At 52.9% G+C, this 19,855-nt stretch overlaps 2 protein-coding genes and 1 long non-coding RNA gene across 3 annotated transcripts in view; 1 reads left to right on the top strand and 2 right to left on the bottom strand.

Annotated features, from left to right (window-relative positions):
* Positions 1 to 8,185, bottom strand: part of SETD2 (SET domain containing 2, histone lysine methyltransferase) — a 76,068-nt gene extending 67,883 nt beyond the window's left edge. Inside the window, exon 1 of the mRNA XM_064703749.1 lies at positions 8,078 to 8,185. Within this exon, the coding sequence (XP_064559819.1) occupies positions 8,078 to 8,115 (38 nt within the window). The 5' untranslated portion in view covers positions 8,116 to 8,185. The remainder of the gene's footprint in view (positions 1 to 8,077) is intronic.
* A 260-nt stretch (positions 8,186 to 8,445) lies between these two features.
* On the top strand, positions 8,446 to 11,023 carry LOC135443511 (uncharacterized). The gene is made up of 2 exons (XR_010439051.1): positions 8,446 to 9,111; positions 9,492 to 11,023. It is a non-coding gene; the product is annotated as an uncharacterized LOC135443511 (long non-coding RNA).
* Positions 10,775 to 19,855, bottom strand: part of KIF9 (kinesin family member 9) — a 26,051-nt gene continuing 16,970 nt past the window's right edge. The window contains exons 17-23 of the mRNA XM_064703748.1: positions 19,527 to 19,633; positions 17,945 to 18,208; positions 15,011 to 15,219; positions 13,944 to 14,123; positions 12,498 to 12,613; positions 11,650 to 11,754; positions 10,775 to 10,911 (exon numbers count right to left, since the gene is read on the bottom strand). Of these exons, the coding sequence (XP_064559818.1) occupies positions 10,804 to 10,911; positions 11,650 to 11,754; positions 12,498 to 12,613; positions 13,944 to 14,123; positions 15,011 to 15,219; positions 17,945 to 18,208; positions 19,527 to 19,633 (1,089 nt within the window). The 3' untranslated portion in view covers positions 10,775 to 10,803. The remainder of the gene's footprint in view (positions 10,912 to 11,649; positions 11,755 to 12,497; positions 12,614 to 13,943; positions 14,124 to 15,010; positions 15,220 to 17,944; positions 18,209 to 19,526; positions 19,634 to 19,855) is intronic.

Raw genomic sequence — 19,855 nt, 5'->3', positions numbered from 1 at the left:
CCCAAGGACTGGAATTCATTCCCACACCTGGACATGCAGAGGTGCTGAGGCTCCACCTGATCCGAGCGCAGAATTTGGGATTTGTGCTGAAAATCAGGGACAGAGCTGGTGGAGCAGCAGAGCAAGGGCTCAGGAATGGCCCCCAGCACCCAGCACTTGCTGCTTTTCTGGGAAATCCAGGGAAATCCAGGGAAATCCAGGATTTCCAGCCCTCCCTGCCCTCTCAGGTATCCCCAGCCCGAGGGATTTTCCCTGAATGGGGCAGCGAATTCCAACTGGGATTTTATGGAAATTCCAACTGGGATTTTCTGGAGCCTGAACAGAGATCGCTGCCCCCAGGCACTGCAAGGCACCTTTGTCTCCCAAAATCCCTGGAGAACAAGGAATTCTCTCTTTGGGACACAGATGGATGCTGGCACCCACTCCAACATCCCCAAAAACAGAAGGCATCCTGTTCCCTCATCCCAAAATTCACACTGAGGCAAAAAACATTGAATTTTGGTGTCACCACCTCCTGCTTCACACAACACCAAATATTCCCAAAATTCACCAGGTCAAAACCCCAAATATCCCATCCTGAACCCAAATTTAACAGGATATTCCCAAAATTCACCAGGTCAAAACCCCAAATATCCCATCCTGAGCCCAAATTTAACAGGATATTCCCAAAATTCACCACATCAAAACCCAAATATCCCTCCTGAACATAATTCATCCCAAATTTAACAGGATATTCCCAAAATTCACCAGGTCAAAGGCCCAAATTTCCTGTTCTGAGCCCAAATTTAACAGGATATCCCAAAATTCACCACATCAAAGGCCCAAATATCCGTTCTGAACCCAAATTTAACAGGATTTCCCAAAATTCTCCACATCAAATGTCCAAATATCCCATCTGAACCCAAATTTAACAGGATAATCCCAAAATTCACCAGGTCAAAACCCCAAATATCCCGTCTGAGCCAAATATCCCAAATTTAACAGGACATTCCCAAAATTCACCAGGCCAAAGGCCCAAATTATCCATCTAGAGCCCAAATCATCCAAATTTAACAGGATATTCCAAAATTCACCACATCAAAGGCCCAAATTTCCTGTTCTAACACCCAAATTTAACAGGATAATCCCAAAATTCACCACATCAAAGGCACAAATATCCATCCTGAGCCCAAATTTAACAGGATATTCCCAAAATTCACCACACCAAAACCCCAAATATCCTGTTCTGAGCCCAAACTCATCCCAAATTTAACAGGATATTCCCAAAATTCACCAGGTCAAAACCCCAAATATCCCATCCTGAGCCCAAATTTAACAGGATATTCCCAAAATTCTCCACATCAAAACCCCAAATATCCCATCCTGAACCCAAATTTAACAGGATATTCCCAAAATTCACCACATCAAAACCCCAAATATCCCATCCTGAGCCCAAATATCCCAAATTTAACAGGATATTCCCAAAATTCACCACATCAAAGGCCCAAATATCCCATCCTGAGCCCAAACTCATCCCAAATTTAACAGGATATTCCCAAAATTCACCACATCAAAGGCCCAAATATCCCGTTCTGAGCCCAAATTTAACAAGATATTCCCAAAATTCACCAGGTCAAAACCCCAAATATCCCATCCTGAGCCCAAATTCATCCCAAATTTAACAGGATATTCCCAAAATTCACCAGCTCAAAACCCCAAATATCCCATCCTGAGCCCAAATTTAACAGGATATTCCCAAAATTCACCACATCAAAGGCCCAAATATCCCATCCTGAGCCCAAACTCATCCCAAATTTAACAGGATATTCCCAAAATTCACCACATCAAAGGCCCAAATATCCCATCCTGAGCCCAAACTCATCCCAAATTTAACAGGATATTCCCAAAATTCACCACATCAAAACCCCAAATATCCCGTTCTGAGCCCAAATTTAACAGGATATTCCCAAAATTCACCACATCAAAGGCCCAAATTTAACAGGATAATCTCAAAATTTACCACATCAAAGGCCCAAATATCCCATCTGAGCCCAAATATCCCAAATTTAACAGGATATTCCCAAAATTCACCAGGTCAAAACCCCAAATATCCCATCCTGAGCCCAAATTTAACAGGATATTCCCAAAATTCACCAGGTCAAAGGCCCAAATATCCCGTTCTGAACCGAAATTTAACAGGATATTCCCAAAATTCTCCACATCAAAGGCCCAAATATCCCGTCCTGAGTCCAAACTCATCCCAAATTTAACAGGATATTCCCAAAATTCTCCACATCAAAGGCACAAATTTCCTGTTCTGAGCCCAAATTTAACAGGATATTCCCAAAATTCTCCACATCAAAACCCCAAATATCCCATCCTGAACCCAAACTCATCCCAAATTTAACAGGATATTCCCAAAATTCACCCCATCAAAGGCCCAAATATCCCATCCTGAACCCAAATTTAACAGGATAATCCCAAAATTCTCCACATCAAAGGCCCAAATATCCCATCCTGAACCCAAATTTAACAGGATATTCCCAAAATTCACCAGGTCAAAACCCCAAATATCCCATCCTGAACCCAAATTCATCCCAAATTTAACAGGATATTCCCAAAATTCACCAGGTCAAAGGCCCAAATATCCCATTCTGAACCCAAATTTAACAGGATAATCCCAAAATTCACCAGGTCAAAAGTCCAAATATCCCGTTCTGAGCCCAAATTCATCCCAAATTTAACAGGATATTCCCAAAATTCACCACATCAAAGGCCCAAATATCCCGTTCTGAGCCCAAATTTAACAAGATATTCCCAAAATTCACCAGGTCAAAACCCCAAATATCCCATCCTGAACCCAAATTTAACAGGATAATCCCAAAATTCTCCACATCAAAGGCCCAAATATCCCATCCTGAACCCAAATTTAACAGGATATTCCCAAAATTCACCACATCAAAACCCCAAATATCCCATTCTGAACCCAAATTTAACAGGATAATCCCAAAATTCACCAGGTCAAAAGTCCAAATATCCCGTTCTGAGCCCAAATTTAACAGGATATTCCCAAAATTCACCACATCAAAGGCCCAAATATCCCGTTCTGAGCCCAAACTCATCCCAAATTTAACAGGATATTCCCAAAATTCACCACATCAAAGGCCCAAATATCCCAAACTCATCCCAAATTTAACAGGATATTCCCAAAATTCACCACATCAAAGGCCCAAATATCCCATCCTGAGCCCAAACTCATCCCAAATTTAACAGGAAGGTAAAAAAATATCAAACAGAACATTGCAAGGCCCTGGCTGAGCTCAGAGTCACTCCTTTGATAGAAATAAATAGAAGTAAATAAAAATAAATAGAAATTCTCAGAGGATTTAGTTCTTACCTAATTATAGCTGAAATTTAATGTCCTGGGATTTTGCCCAGCAGGAGCAGGGACATCTTGGGAATTGCTCTGAGTTCCACAGGAGAGAATAAATCCCTTTCATGCTCCTTTACACCAGAAATTTCCCATAAAATTCCAAACTGGGAATGGGTTGTGCAGGAAAACACCGAGCACCAGGCTCTGGAGATTTTCCCTGGTGGATTTCCAGCTGCAAAAAGCTGGGAATTGTAATTATTTCCTGCTACCTGGGAATGACACACTTTGGATTTCCAGCTGGAAAACTTCCATTGGTGCATTTCAAACAGGAAGGGGAAAAACTGAATGACAAAGGTGCTGGGGAAGCTGCAAAATCTGGGAGCAATCCAGAGGGAATCCACTGGAAAGGAAACTCCACAGGGAGCTCCAGCTCCTTCCTGATCCAGCCTCTTCCTCACATCAATATTTTGGGATCCAGTTTTGACTCCTGGCTCACATTCTCCTGAATTTTAGGTCCAGCTCCACATCATTCCCAGGGATTGCAGCCCCTGGGGTGGATCCCAAAAAGCTGAAGCTCACAGGAGAGGTGAGGCTGCAGGGAGGGAGAATTTTTAGGGAAGTTTTACCTCCAAAAAATGGGGAAAAAAATCAAGGAGAAAGAAAATATTCTGTTCTACCAACACTCCATCAACCAGAGCCACACTTGGGTGTCCTCAAGACTTTTCCTGGAGGAGTTCTAAAATTCTGGAAGGAAAAATTCCCATTAAAAACAGGTGTGGATAAATCCTCTCTTCCCTTCTAAATACCCAAACAAATCCTATTTAAAATTCCCAGATCTGGGAACAGGCTGCCCCAGGAAGCTCCAGCTGCCCCATTCCTGGAAATGTCCCAGGTCAGAATCCCAAATTCCCCATTCAGGCTCCCAAAGCCAAACACATAAAGTGAATTTTCCTTAAATAACCCAACTTTCCAGACACATTAAGGCTGGAAAATCCATGGGTACGCTCAGGAAATGAGAGTCAAGTTTCTCCCTTTCCTCTCCCCATCCCACAGCCCCTGGGACCATCATTAATCTCCTCAATGAAGGGGAGGAGCATTCCAAGGGAAATGCAGGTGGAAAATTCAGCTTTTCCCTCCCCTCAGCTTCTCCCATTGGATTGGAACCCAGGATCCAAATGTGGGTGTTCAACCACAGCTTTCCACAGATTTACCAGGAGCTGGTGCTGAGGGAAACAACCTCAGGGATGGTTTTCCTTAGGGGGAAAGGCAGAAAACAGAATCCAGATTCCCAGAAAACACCATCCCAAAGTGAACAGCCTGGGAGATTCTACAGCTCCAATGAGGATCAAAACCAAATCCTTGGGAACCAAAAACCTGGAGTTCCAGACCAGGGGTCCACATGGGGTCACGTTAACAAAACCAATGGGATATTCCATACCCTGATCCTAAATCCCAACCCTCCAAACCACCCAGCAGGATCACCAGGATGGCTGGAAAAGCTTCTTGCCCCAAAAGGGAGCTGAGTTCCTGCTGGGGAGGCCTCCAGAAGCAGATGGATAAATGGAGGATAAATGGAGTTTCCATGATGACAGAAGGAACAGAAATCCTCGGCATCCCTGACACTCTGGATTCCTCTGACAGTGCTGTCACGGAGGTGTCACTGCTCCAAGGGGTTCCTGCACCCTCAGGATGGGGAGGATCTTGGAATCTTCTTCCAGGAAACAGCAGCAGCAAGGGCTGAAGTGGCTGCTGCACCCATCCATGTCCATCAGGAACACATTGTCCAGAGAATCCATGGCTGCCCCTGATCCCTGGCAGTGCCCAAGGAAAAGCTGGACAGGGTTTGGAGCAGCCTGGGACAGTGGGAGGTGTCCTTGCCCATGGCAGGGGTGGCACTGGATGAACTTTGAGGTCCCTTCCAAGCCAAACCAGGCTGGGGTTCTCAGCAGGTCCACGCTGGCACGGGCAGCTCCATGGGGCAGCTCCATGTGTGGGATGTGGCTGCAGCTCCGAGCTCTGGGAATTGGGCTGTTCCAAACTGAAGCATCCAAAGAGTCCAGGAGATGTGGTTCTGCTGCACACTGAGGCTCCAGGAACGCCAGCTCTGGACATGGAGAGCGAGCCACGAGGTAAAAGTGAGCCAGAGTTCCTTTCCACAGGGAAATTCCAGCCAAAGCCATCCTGCAGCTCCCAGCTCAGCATCCACCTTCTCCAGCCCAGCAGCATCCCTGGACGTGTCCAAGGCCAGGCTGGGAGCACCCTGGGCCAGTGAAGCTGTCCCTGCCACAGCAGGGGTGGAATTGGATGATCCTCAGGGCCCCTTCCCACCCAAACCATCCAGGGAATAATTCCCAGGAACAGCAAGGCTGAGCCTGAGGACTCACAGGGCTCTGATCAAACCTCTCCGAGCAGCACAATCCCAACGTTCCGAGCTACAAAAGCAACTCATCCCAAAAACCCAACCCTGCACATCCCTCCTCATCCCACAAAAGCAACTCATCCCAAAAACCCAACCCTGCACATCCCTCCCCATCCCACCCCGACCCACAAAAGCAACTCATCCCAAAAACCCAACCCTGCACATCCCTCCTCATCCCACCCTGACCCACAAAAGCAACTCATCCCAAAAACCCAACCCTGCACATCCCTCCTCATCCCACCCCTACCTACAAAAGCAACTCATCCCAAAAACCCAACCCTGCACATCCCTCCTCATCCCACAAAAGCAACTCATCCCAAAAACCCAACCCTGCACATCCCTCCTCATCCCACAAAAGCAACTCATCCCAAAAACCCAACCCTGCACGTCCCTCCCCATCCCACCCTGACACACAAAAGCAACTCATCCCAAAAACCCAACCCTGCACATCCCACCCTGACCCACAAAAGCAACTCATCCCAAAAACCCAACCCTGCACATCTCTCCTCATCCCACCCCTACCTACAAAAGCAACTCATCCCAAAATCCCAACCCTGCACGTCCATCCCACCCCACGGCGGGTACGAAGCCACAAACGCCCCACAGCCAGCACAGCTCTGCTTGAATTCCTCATCCCAAACCCCAACAGATCCTCAGATGTTCCTAAGAACCTCCAGCCAATTATCCCAAACCATCCTTTTCTCCAGGTAAAAGCCCTGTGCTGGGAAAGCACATCCAAATGAAGGCACGCCGCTAACGAACACGACTGGGACGCGGACGGAACGCCGGGATTCGAGGTGGGGATGGAGAAACAACAACCCTAAAAACACCAGGACAGCTCCCAAAAACTTCCTGAGTCCCAACACACAACACTCACCCCAAGGAAACCCCAACATCAGGCCAATTAATCCATAATTCCATTAAAAAGTCATTACAGGAGCCGCTCCAGCTCCTTTCAACAGCCCAGGTTGGTGCCACTGGATGTTTTCAGATAACAAACAGCGACATGAGACAACCTGGACACTTTTGGACACCAAATTCCAAGTGCCAGATCAATCCCGGGCACAAGGGCCCCTCCACAGGCTCCAAACAACAAAGGTAAAACACCTGAATTAGCCTAAAAGTTTTGGGATGAACAAGAGTCCTCTGGAGCCAGAGGGTCTCCCTGGAAGGGATCGTGCCAGCAGGGTTAAACTGAAGGAAACCAGGATTTACTCCCATCCTGGGAGCCACATCTGGCAGAACACAACCTGGGCTCCAAAGGAAATCCTCCATTCCTCACTAATTTCAGAAGGCTCAGCCACCAGCACCATTTCAGCTGCAACAAGGGGAAGCTGCTCCTCAGCTGCTCCAGGTGGGCACAGGCAGAACTCACTCAAAAAAAGGTTTGCTCTGTTGTCCCTGCTCAAAAAAACCACCATGTTTAGCTGTGCCTCCAATCCGGCCGTCGCTTGGGGGGTGCTCCGTGCCAGATGTCTCCTCCTTCCACCCCAGAGCTGGCAAAGTTTATGGAGCCCCTGAATCCTTCGCCAAGGAAGTCTAAAAATGTAAAAATAGCGTTGAGAACCAGCGGGAAACGGGTGTGGGGGGAGAAGCCCAGCAGGGACGGAGTGACTTCTCGGGAGAGGCGATAAAGCCGGAGGCCCTGGCGGGACCAGGGGGGTGGGTTGGTGAAATTCCCCATCCAAAGGAGAACCAGAGTTCCCGGCCATTAGGCTGCTCCCCCTTCCCTGGCTCCTTCCTCCTGGCAGAAAATGGGGTCAGGGCAAGGGCCGCCCGGGGGGAGAGAATTCCAGGGTTAAAAGCAAGAGGAGGCTCGGTAACTAGGAAAAACAGCATTAATAACAATAATAATAATAAAGAAGGTACAGAAAAATGGCCCCGCGGGGAGGCCGGGACACGTCCGCACGCTCCGCCCGGCTCCCCCCGCGCACCCCGGGCAGGGACGGGACGGGGAAAGGGACACGGCCAGGGACAAGGGGGACACGGCCCCCGAGCCCACCCGCCACCCCCGGCGCGGCCGCTGCCGCCGCTCCCGCCGCCCGCTCTCCGCCCTCCCCGCGCTCCCTGCCCGCCCTCCCCGCGCCCGCCCCGGCCGCGGCCATCACGCAAGGCCGGGGATGCGCGGCCTACCCCGGACCGGCGGGAGGACGGCGGAAAGGGGAAGGGCGGCGGGACGGGGAAAGGGCAGGGGCAAAAGAACGGCAATGGGAAGGGGAACGGGAAGAAGGGGAAGGGGCAGCGGCCCGGCTGCCGGCGGTCGCGCGGTGCCGGCGGGCCCGAGGCCGCGGAGGGCCCGCGCTTACTCCGGCGTGGGGTGCTCCGGGTCGTAGAAATCCCCCATGGTGGGTGGGCGGGCGCGGGGCTCCGCAAGTGCCCCCTGGCCGGGGAGGCCCCGCTCGCCCCGTCGGGGCTCCTCACATGGTCCGGCGGGGCCCCCCCGCCACCCGCGCCCAGCCCGGCCCCGCCGCGATCCGCCCCGGCCGCCGGCTCCTCCTCCCGCGGCACCGCGCAGCGCCCGGAGCCCTCCGGGAGCGGCCGCCGAGCCCCGGGACACGCCGGCATCGGGCCCGGCATGGGGCCGCGAGCAGCCGCGGCACAGGGGGAGTCTGCTCGGCACACAGCGGGATCGCCCCCGAGACCGCCGAGGCCACGGCGGGCACCGGCACCGGCATCGGCCGCGGTGCCACCGGGATCCCACCGGGATCGGCCGCAGCACCGCCGGGACGTTCTTGGGACCGTGTTGGGATCATGGCAGGGATGGTCGGAGGCACGCCAGAATCGGCCTGGGTGTCACTGGGATCCCACCGGGATCCAGGAAGGGTCAGCGGGGCACACCGGGATCAGCCGCGGGACTGCCGGCATCTGCTCCAGGTCAGCCCTGCACCTCTCCAGGTCAGCCCTGCACCATGAGGATCTCCTCCTGGTCAGAGCTGCACCTCCAGGATCTCCTCCAGGTCAGCCCTGCACCTCCAGGATCTCCTCCAGGTCAGCCCTGCACCTCCAGGATCTCCTCCTGGTCAGAGCTGCACCTCCAGGATCTCCTTCAGGTCAGCCCTGCACCTCCAGGATCTCCTCCTGGTCAGCCCTGCACCTCCAGGATCTCCTCCTGGTCAGAGCTGCACCTCCAGGATCTCCTCCAGGTCAGCCCTGCACCTCTCCAGGTCAGCCCTGCACCTCCAGGATCTCCTCCAGGTCAGAACTGCACCTCCAGGATCTCCTCAGGATCACGCCTGGGTCACTCCCAGGATCACCAGGATCAGCCATGGGATCACTAAATCTCCATGGGATCACCAGGACCATACCAGGCTGACCCTTGGGATCACCAGGGCCATACCAGGTTCGGCCACGCTATTCCTGGGATCTCAGCGGGATTCCCCTGGGCCCACACCAGGATTAGCTGCAGGATCTCCTTGGGATCACCCCTGGGATCCTCAGGATCTCACCAGGAGCAGATGGGAGAGTGACAGGGCCACACCTGGGTGAGCTGCAGGACTGCCTGGATCAGCAGGGCTGCACCTGGATCACTCATGGACAGGCAGGAACTTCCCAGGATCTCTCAGCATCACACTGGGATCACCCCCAGGATCAGCAGCACCCCCAGGATCACACCCTGAGATCACACCTGGACATCAGCACCCTTGGCACCAGATCCCTGGGGCTCTTCCAGGCCCCATTTGCCCTAAAAATCACTAAAACTCCATTTTTTTCCTTTCACAGGTCATTTCCCATCTTCCCGGTCCCTGGGAGAGCTCCTCCCTGGAATGGTGCTGGAGCACTTCAGGAGAGCCAGCTGCTTCTGGGATGCCTGTTCACATGGAATCCTCCAAACCACATTTACACATTCCAATATTGAGATTTCAGGGATTTTCCCAGATTTGGGAGCATGGTGTGGGCAGGAGGGACCCACAGGGACGAGGTGGGAAGCAGAGGAGGGGTGGATATAGGGAAGGACAGAGGAAGGTTTAGTTCCAATCTTGTGCAAGCGTTTTCCTGGGAAATCCAGCCTGGCCTGAATTCCCAGCAGCTTTTGGAACCTCTGGAATTGGATCATGACAAGGAAAAGGTGATTTCTGGGATCCAACAAATTCAGACAAACTGAGCCCATGGATCCATTCCCTTTCCCAGTTCTCCATGGAACTGGGGGCGGCCTGGGGAGAATCTGGGGTGCCTGAATTCAGGATGCTCCCACCATCCGTGGCTGCTGCTGCTTTTGGCAGCAGGATGTTCCTGACAGCTGGGGGTGCTGACTTTGGGGCGTTCAGCATTCTCCTGCCAGATCCCAAACCCTTCTGAGGGAGCTGCAGGGGCTCATCCTGGACAAGAGGAGGCTCAGGGGGCACCTTCTGGCTCCTGCAGTTCCCTGCAAGGAGGGAGGTTGGAGCCAGGAGGGGTCGGGCTGTGCTCCCAGGGAGCAGCACCAGAGGGAAGGGCCTCAAGGGCAGGTTCAGGTGGGATATTGGGAATGTTCCTCCTGGAAAGGGCTCTCCGAGAGAGAGAGATCTCAAACTCTGCAGAGCTGCCCAGGGCAGGGGTGGGGTGCCCATCCCTGCAGGGATTGAAAAGCCCTGTGGATGTGGCCCTTGGGGACATGGTCAGGGGTGGCATTGGCAGTGCTGAGGAATGGTTGGACTTGATCTTGGAGGGCTTTTCCAACCAAAACCATTCCGTGATTCCCCAGAAATGAATCTTTGTTCCATTCCCTTCTCCAACAGGCCAAGCCATGACTTGTTGCTGCAATGGGAGCAAGCCCAGGAGAGTGCAGCTCCAGGACAGAGGGAATCAGGAGCAACCTGGGTTACCCCCAGCAGCCTCTGTGCTGTGATCCTGCCTTTTCCAGAGGCTCAGGAACACCACTGGAGCTGCCTGGCTCCTGTCCTGTCCAAACAGCGCCATCGATCCCCAGTAACTCCCTCCTGCCCAAAGGTTGTGTGGGTCGCTTCTCCTGCTGTTTATTTTTATAAATCGATGGTGGACGCGAGCAGGGGGCCCTTGCTGAGGTGCCATTCCTTGGGGAATGCTGGGATGCAGGCTATGAGATGGACAGGAAGGTCAGGGCTTTCTTCTTGTCAGCAGCCGGGAGCAGTCCGGGTTTCCTGTGCATGCTCTGGAGGGAATCCAGGGAGCTGCTGAAGGTTTGCTGGGAACAGGGAACACAAAGGGGTCACTGAGCTCAGCTCGGCTCTCACAGCACACTTCTCACCTGTAAAAACTTATTTTTCTCAAAAATAAAACCAAATGCCATCTCAGACTTTCCAGGGGGTGCTGGAAAGAGCTGGGAGATCCCCATCACACAGCATTGCTCTGCTGAGAGCAGATCCCAAGGAGGAGACAGGAATCCCTAGGAAATTCTCCAGAGCACTGAAAGGATGTCTGAGATGTTTTCATGGAATCCAAGAATTATTTCAGTTGGAAAGGACCTTAAGATTTATTTCAGTCCAGTCCAATCCATGGACAGAGACAACTTCCATTGTCCCAGGCTGCTCCAAACCAAATCCAGCCTGGCCTTGGGCACTGCCAGGGATCCAGGGCAGCCACAGCTGCTCTGGGAATTCCATCCCAGCCAGGAATTCCCAATTCCCAATCTCCCATCCATCCCTGCCCTCTGGCACTGGGAGCCATTCCCTGTGTGCTGTCCCTCCATCCCTTGTCCCTCTCCAGCTCCTCAGGGCCTGGAAGGGCTCTGAGGTGTCTCTGGAGCCTTCTCCAGGTGAACATTCCCAGCTCTCTCTGGCTGAATTTGTTCTGCCCAGGTTGGACAGGGCCTGGAGCACCCTGGGATAGTGGGAGGTGTCTCTGCCCATGGCAGGGGCTGGGACTGGATGATCCTGAAGGTCCCTTCCATGCCAATCCATCCTGGAACTCTCCCTGGGGTTACCTTTTGATCTGTCCTCATCCTGGCCCTGTAGAAGGACACGGAGCCCGGGCAGTCTGGCAGCACCTTCTCCTGCACCTGCTCAAACTTGTCCTGCTCATCTTCATCCTGCCAGGGAAAAGCATTCCCCGTTCCATGTGCAAAACACACACCTGGGACAACCATCCCTTTTGTGGCACCAAGCACCCACTCAGCCAGGAAAACCCTGCAAGTGAGAGGTTCCCTTTCCACACCTTGGAGGAGCAGCTTTGGGCAAAAACCTGCAAGGGTTGGGATTTTCCCACAGGAAAAAGGAGCATTCCCAGCTCTCCCAGCCTGGCTCCAGCCCTGCAGCAGCTCCAGGGCCTCCTCTGGGTCTCTCCAGCAGCTCCAGGGCCTTGTGCTGTTGGCCCTGGGGCTGGGGCAGCTCTGCAGGTGGGGTCTCACCTCAGAGGTGCACAATTCCCCCTTCTGGTCACACTGTTTTAGATGCAGGATTTCTGGGGAATGGGCAGTTGAACAGAAATGTGCTTTTCAGGATGAGAAAAGAGCCAGGTCCCCACATGGCTCCCACCACAGGACTGGTTTGGCTGCACAGCTGGGATCCCACGGGCTGGGAATCCAAACCCTGCACCCCCAGGCACTTTGCCCAGCTCCTGGTGTCCCACAGATGCCCAGGTGCCTCAGTCACTGTCCTGATTTAGCCTGAACAGCGAAGGGAATGTGAGAGCAGGATGTGGCTGCAGATATCCCCTTTGTGCCTCATTCCTACTCCTCCTTTTTCGCCTCCTCCCCTTCCACAGGCTCCCTCATTCCCTCACACCCCACTCGTGGCTCCTGAGGAGAACCAGCAGAACTCTGGGATAACTCACCAGGGACATGACTCTGTTGATGGGAATCATCCCAGGTCTGATGTTCCCACCAGGCTCCAGAGCTTTCTTCACATCCTTAGGGAGTCGATAGTTCTCGTTGTACCAGATCTCAAACTCTGCAAAGCCAAGAGGGCCAATTCATGGCTGTAATTCATCACCCAAAACCCAGCATGGATTGCTGGCAGCATCTCAGTGCTCCTAAACCCTCAGACAGGAGCTCAGAACTCCAGGATTTGGAGTTTAAACCATTGGAGAAGTGAATTTAAGGAGGCTTTGGCTGTCCCCAGAATCCCTTTGGAATGGGCAGCACGCCTGGGGCTCGCATTTCAATCCCACACAGCCATTTGCCATCCCATAATAGGCAGTGAGAACACACAGCAGGTGGGAATTGTGTCCTTATTAATCCTGGGCATTTCCCAGGGCACTCCACTCCTCATCTGGGTGAGTCCTGCACGTTTGAACAAACAGCAAACATCTGGAGCACCCAAAAATGCCAAAGCCAGATCCAAGAGGAAGCAGTGGCACAGCCGTGATTGGGTCCTGCTCATCCCTGAAATATTATGGGAATGATTATCCCTGGAATGATGGGAATTATTATCCCTGGAATGATTATTCCATTTCTTCCTGCGTGGGATGCTCTGATGGATCCAAGCTGTCCCCTGGAAATGCTGCATCCAAATGTTTGGGGCTCTAGAATTCCTACAGGGACTGGCTTCCCTCAGAGAGGGATAAAGCAATTAGAACCCACAGATTTCAAGGTGGAGCCCAGCAGGAATTTGTAGGGATTTCCCAGGCAGAGCTGTGGCCAAGCTCCTTTTCCTGACAGAGCTGCAGCTCTGGAAGCTGGAAATCACAGAGGGACAGAGGAAATATTGGGAATCCAGAGGCAAAGCCCTATCCCAGGGCAATTCCTTAACCACCACCTCTATTAAATCAAATCAAGGATGAGATTGGGGTCAGCAGTGTAAGATTCCTTGTGGGAAGCTTTTCCCCCATGTAGACCAAGGAGCAGAGGAGCATTATCTGGGAGAGAGGATCTGCAGAAATGCAAGGTGAGGTCAGAAAACTCCACCTGATTCTGGATAAAATCCAGTCTGGAAGGCAACAGGACAAAGGACAACAGAGAATGGTCATTTGACAAGGGATGGAGGGACAGGACCCAGGGAATGGCTCCCAGTGCCAGAGGGCAGGGATGGATGGGAGATTGGGAATTGGGAATTCCTGGCTGGGAGAGTAGGGATGTCCTGGCACAGAGTGCCAGAGCAGCTCTGTGTCCCCTGAAGTGTCCAGGGCCAGGCTGGACATTGGAACACCCTGGGATAGTGGGAGGGGATTGGAACTGGATGAACTTTAAGGTCCCTTCCAACCCAAACCATTGTGGGATCCCACGATGTTTGGGAGTGCTCCAGTCTGGATTTATCCCAGCTGAGCCCTGGTGCTCTGTACCTGAGATGAGCCTTTTCCTGCACTTATCCACGAGCTGCTGGCAGTACTGGATCTCTGCCTTCAGGTCCTTCAGCTCAGAAAAGCCAGCCCTGTGCTCCTCCTTCAGCTCCTTCAGCTTCACAATGAGGGAGAACTCGTTCTCATCGATGATCACCTGGCCTTTCTCATCCGTGTATTCTCCTGGAGGGGGAGAAAAGGAAGGGAAGGCTCTGCTGAGGGTGGAGAGCAGGGACAGGGCTCTGCAGATGATCTAATGGAGGGTCTGACTTGGCTCCTAGGGGAAAAAAATCCCTGGGAATGCTTAGATGGGAAATTGGGAAGGAATTCCTGGCTGGGAGGGTTGGGAGGCACAGGTTGTCCAGGGAAGCTGTGGCTGCTCCTGGATCCCTGGCAGTGTCCAAGGTTGGATTTGGTTTGGAGCAACCTGGGACAGTGGAAGGTGTCCCTGTCCATGGCAGGGGTGGAGTGGGATGATCCTTAACATCCCTTCCAACCCAACCCATTCTGAATTCTGCGACCACCCAAAACTGCTCTGGAAGCTGGAAATCACATAGGGACAGAGGAAATATTGGGAATTTCTATTAACTTCCTGAAGGGTGGCTGTGGTGAGCTGGGGGTCGGTCTCTTTCTCCAGGCAGCAACAGACAGAACAAGAGGACACAGTCTCAAGCTGCGCCAAGGCAGATACAGGCTGGAATTAAGGAGGAAGTATTTTACAGAAAGAGTGGTCAAATACTGGAATCATCTACCCAGGGAGGTGGTAGAGTCACCATCCCTCGAAGAGTTTAAAAAAAGATTGGATGTGGCTCTTGGTGCCATGATCTAGTTGAGGTGTTAGAACATGGGTTGGACTCGATGACCTTAAAGGTCTCTTCCAACCTAGAATTTCTGTGATTCTGTGATTCTGTGAATCCAGAGGCAAAGCCCTATCCCAGGGCAATTCCTTAACCCCACCTCTATTAAATTAAATTAAATTAAATTAAATTAAATCAAATCAAATCAAATCAAGGATGAGATCTGGATCAGATCATGAGAGCTCCATCCCCTGTCCTGAGCCCCCTCCTCACCCTCCTGCCTCCGCTTCTTCTTCTGAGCCTCCAGAGCCTCCTTGGTTGTCTCCACCTCCTCCTTGAGGCTGTTGAGCCTCTGGGCCACAGAATGGCTTGCCTTCTTCTTGGCAATGAGGATTCTCTTGTTGTCCCTGAAGATCCTGTGGATCTCCTGTCCAGCCTCCTTCTTGAACACCTCAAAGGCCTGTTGCTTGGACAGAAGGGGCCTGAAAGCAGACACAGACACAGGAGCTCGCTCTGTGCTGCCCTGCAGCGTGCAGTGAATGCTTCAGGTTGGAAAAGCTCTCCAAGACTGAGTCCAAGCCTCCCCCAGCACTGCCAAGGCCACCCCTGAGCCATGTCCCCAGTGTCACATCCATATGGATGTCACATCCCTCCAGAGACGGGGAGCCACCATGCCTTGGGCAGATGTGTCACATCTGGAGAGCCTTTCCAGGAAAGAATTTTCCCAATTTCCAACCCAAACCTCCCCTGGCCCAGCCTGAGGCCGTTCCCTCTGCTCCTGTCCCTGCTCCCTGGGATAAGATCCCAAATCCCCCCGGCTGTGCCCTCCTGGCAGGAGCTGTGCAGAGCCACAAGGGCCCCTGATCCCCCTTTGCTCCAGGTGAGCCCCTGCCCAGCTCCCTCAGGGATTCTGCAGCCCCTGCCCAGCTCCTCAGGAATTCTCCATCCCCTTCCCAGCTCCCTCAGCCTCTCCTGGGGCTCCAGCTCCATTCCCTGGACATGCTCCAGCCCCTCAGTGTGGTGAGGGGCCCAGAACTCCTCTCAGGATTTGAAATCCCCAGTCCTTGGGATTTCTGTGGGTTCCTTTGGGGTCCCTGGCACTGCCCCCATGCCAACCCCAACACCCACAGACACCATATTCCCCAGGAGATGCCTCAGAAGTGAGTATTCCCTGGAAAGCCAGCCTTTCATGGGTTGAATTTTCACCAAAATAATGGATATTGTTCCTCTCTATTGTTAAACAAACGCCTGTGCTCTGCCTGTGCTGCATTCCCGGCAGGATCAGCCCCCTCTGGAGCCAAAGCCACAGCTCCAAGCTCTGGCCAGCTCCTCAGCACTGCTGCCAGGCCTTGCAAGTCCTGCCTGTTTCCCAGGTCAGAATTCCAAGTGCCATTCCTGACTTTTCTGTGAAATTAATTTGATGCCAGCGTGTCCCAGTGGACACCTGGTGCTGTTCCAGCATGAGGCACCCCAGCAAAAACAGGAGAATGTGAGAATGTCACAGTGCACAGCTGCTGCTCTGTGCTGGTGACACTCCTGGAGAGCAGGATGGCTTTGGGAGCACGAGGTACAGACAGAAAATCATGGAATTATTTGGGTGGGAGGGGACTTAAAGCTCATTTTGTTCCAAGGCAGGTGCCCAGAGGGCTCCACATTCCAAACTGCAGCTCCTGCCTCTCCTCAGTGACCTCTTAAGGGCATTTTCCAGCTCCTGCAGGGCTGTGAGAGCTGGCACAGGGCTGTAAACAACAGCCCCTGGGCAGAGTGCCACAGCTGCAGCTGCCAGCTGCTGGGAGAGCCATGGATGTGCCTCCTGCAGCTGCAGCAGCTTCTCCTGCCAGCCCTGGGAGCCCCAGAGGGACACCAACCCCGTGGGGAGGGCACAGAGGGCATGGAGGAGCTCCAGGAGGGAATTCTGCAACAGCTTCACTGCCCTGCTGCGAGCCAGAATCCACATCCTGGGCTGATGCCAGCCTGGGCAGCAGGAAATGGGGATTGTGCCCCTCTGCCCGCAGGTGAGACCCCAGAGCCACCAGCACCGGGAGCTGGAGCCAGGCTGGAGAGCTGGGAATGCTCCCTGGAGAGGAGAAGCTTTGGGGTGAGCTCAGTGTGACCTTCCAGGGCCTGAGGGGCTCCAGGAGAGCTGGAGAGGGACTGGGGACAGGGATGGAGGGACAGGACACAGGGAATGGCTCCCAGTGCCAGAGGGCAGGGATGGGTGGGAGATTGGGAATTGGGAATTGTTCCTGTGAGGGTGGGGAGGCCCTGGAATACAATCCCCAGAGCAGCTGGGGCTGCCCCTGGATTTCCAGGTCCAGGCTGGTCAGGGCTTGGAGCAGCCTGGGACAGTGGGAGGTGTCCCTGCCCATGGCTGGGGGTGGCACTGGAGGATCCTTGAGGTTCCTTCCAACCCAAACCATTCCAAGATTTCATGTCACTTCATTCCCATCTGTGAGAAATGAATTTGTAGAGAATTTTTAAAGTTTGACAGAGGAGTTTGGAGAGGAGAAGCTCCAGGGAGAGCTCAGAGCCCCTGGCAGAGCCTGGAGGGGCTCCAGGAGAGCTGGAGAGGGACTGGGGACAGGGATGGAGGGACAGGACACAGGGAATGGCTCCCAGTGCCAGAGGGCAGGGATGGGTGGGAGATTGGGAATTGGGAATTCCTGGCTGGGATGGAATTCCCAGAGCAGCTGGGGCTGCCCCTGCATCCCTGGCAGTGCCCAAGGCCAGGTTGGATCACCCTAGAACAGTGGGAGGTGTCCCTGCCATGGCAGGGGTGGCACTGGATGATCCCTAAATTCCCTTCCAACCCAAGCCAGCCTGGAATTCCAGAATTCTTTAGCTCCATTTCCATGACTGTGAGGATTTCTGGCTGCACATGAAGTCTCCCTTGCAGTTTTCCCACTCACCAAAGGGATGCTGCAGTTTTCAGAGATTAAAGAACTAAACGAATTTAAATAAAATAAAATTAAAGAAATTAAATTAATTGAAGTTTTTAAATATTCAAGAGCAAGTGGCCTGGGCAGAGCTGGAAGCACAGAGGTGACCCCACCACCACCATGAGGGGCTCCCATCACCTCTCCTGTCCTGTATTCCTGCAGATCCCCAAATCTCTCCCCTTGGCCTTGGAGCTGCACTCAGGGAACACAACCCAGTGCAAAGCACCCTCTGGAAAAGGGGATTTACTCCCTCCCAGGGAAAACCTACTTGAGGTTCTGAGCATCCTGGTCATCCTCAGAAGACTGGATTGAGCACTCTTCATCACTGTCCTCGTAATCTCCTTCCTCTTCCTCTTCCTGATCTTCTTCTTCTTCCTCTTCTTCTTCTTCTTCCTCTTCTTCTTTTTCTTTTTCTTTCTCTTTCTCTTTCTCTTCATCTTCCTCTTCCTCTTCCAGATCCTTGGTGGGACTTTTGGTTGATGAGGTTTCATCCTGCCCTGCCTCAGGAGAAGGGCTCCCAATTTTTTCCTTCCTGCCAGGGAGGGAAAGACAAACCAGATTCATTCATTGCTTCCCCAGAGGGATCTGGAACCAAAACACGCTGCAGGTTTGGCTTTGCTGAGCTCAAAACTCATCTGAGGTAGCTTCCACCAAAGTTTCCAGAGGAATATCCCCTGACAAGGAATGAAATCAGCCTTGTTCCCACAAATCCCTCATCCTCAGAGTGCCCTGGATACTGTGGGACACAGGCCAGGCTGGAGGAGCTCTCCTGAGAAGGATCCCAAGGACAGCAGTCCTACCTGCCCAGGTTGGGCACACCTGGACAAGGTTAACCCTCCCCAAAAGGAATCCCCAGGGATTTGATCCAAGCCCAGAGTTAAACCAAGCCTGGCCCTCCACAAACCCCTCCAGCATCAACTGCAGGGAATGGAAATAGAATCACCATGGAATCATGGAATCATGGAATGGGTTTAGTTGGAAGGGACCTTAAAATCCAGCCCTGCCATGGCAGGGACACCTCCCACTGTCCCAGGGTGATCCAAATTGAATCAATCCTGCCAGGGATCCATGGGCAGCCACAGCTGCTCTGTGACCCTGTGCCAGGACCCTGCCAGGGGGTTTCTTCCTAAGGGATGCTGTGACCAGGAGAGTGGGATTTGGGATTTGGAACACATTCAGAGTGTTTTCCACATCTCCTGAAACCAAACCAGCCCAGCAGAGCCCAGGGGTCACGTGGACACCAAAGCCTTGGTGGTTCCTCTGCTCCCTCCAGGAGGACTTTGGGGAAGTGCCAGGGAGGAACCAAGCAGGGTTTAGTCTGTGGACTGAGGGCTCCTCCTCTGCTCAGCACTGGCTGCTTCTCCCTTCCCTCCCCAAACCTCTGCTGCTCCTCTGGCAGCTCCCTCCATTCCCTCCTCCATGGGCTGCACCTTCCTGCCTGACCACAGCTGGGCACTGGGAACTGCTGGGTCCTGCACTGGGTGCCACAAGGATTGGGGACAACAGTGGGACAGGCCCTGAGGGGGACAGGAGGTGCCAGGGAACGGGGACAGGACAAGGGAAACAGCCCCAAGCTGGGCCAGGGGAGTTCAGGGTGGATATTGGGAAAATTCCTTCCCCAAAAAGTCTGTCCAGCCCTGGCCCAGCTGCCCAGGGCATGGTGGAGTCCCCATTGCTGCAGGGATTAAAATCCCTGTGGATGTGGCACTTGGGGACATGCTCAGGGGTGGCCTTGGCAGTGCTGGGGGGTGGCTGGGCTGGATGATCTGGGAGGGCTTTTCCAATCTTGACAATTCCATGATTCCACAGTTATCAGAGGTAAAGGAGAGGGGTGTGAGTGCTTCACTCACTCATCAGCTTCCTTCTCCCCATCAGACACGGGGGATGTGGGAGGAGTTCCAAGCTCAAGAGTCCCTGCATCAACCTCCAAATCCTCATCCTGGTCAGCTGCACTTTCCTGGAAAAGAAAGGAACATCCCATTTGTGCACACCATGGAAACAGAAAGGAAACATGGAAACACAGAGGAAAATCCCATTTGTGCACACCATGGAAATACAGAAAGGAATATTCCATTTGTGCACACCATGGAAATACAGAAAAACATGGGAATCCATTTGTGCACACATGGAAACACAAAGGAATATCCCATTTGTGCACACCCTGGAAGAAAAGAAAGAA

Source organism: Zonotrichia leucophrys, chromosome 2 (assembly GCF_028769735.1).
Source record: "Zonotrichia leucophrys gambelii isolate GWCS_2022_RI chromosome 2, RI_Zleu_2.0, whole genome shotgun sequence".
Taxonomy (NCBI): domain Eukaryota; kingdom Metazoa; phylum Chordata; class Aves; order Passeriformes; family Passerellidae; genus Zonotrichia; species Zonotrichia leucophrys.
The sequence above is the reverse complement of the archived record's forward strand: the minus strand, read 5'-3'. Positions and strand labels throughout refer to the sequence as shown.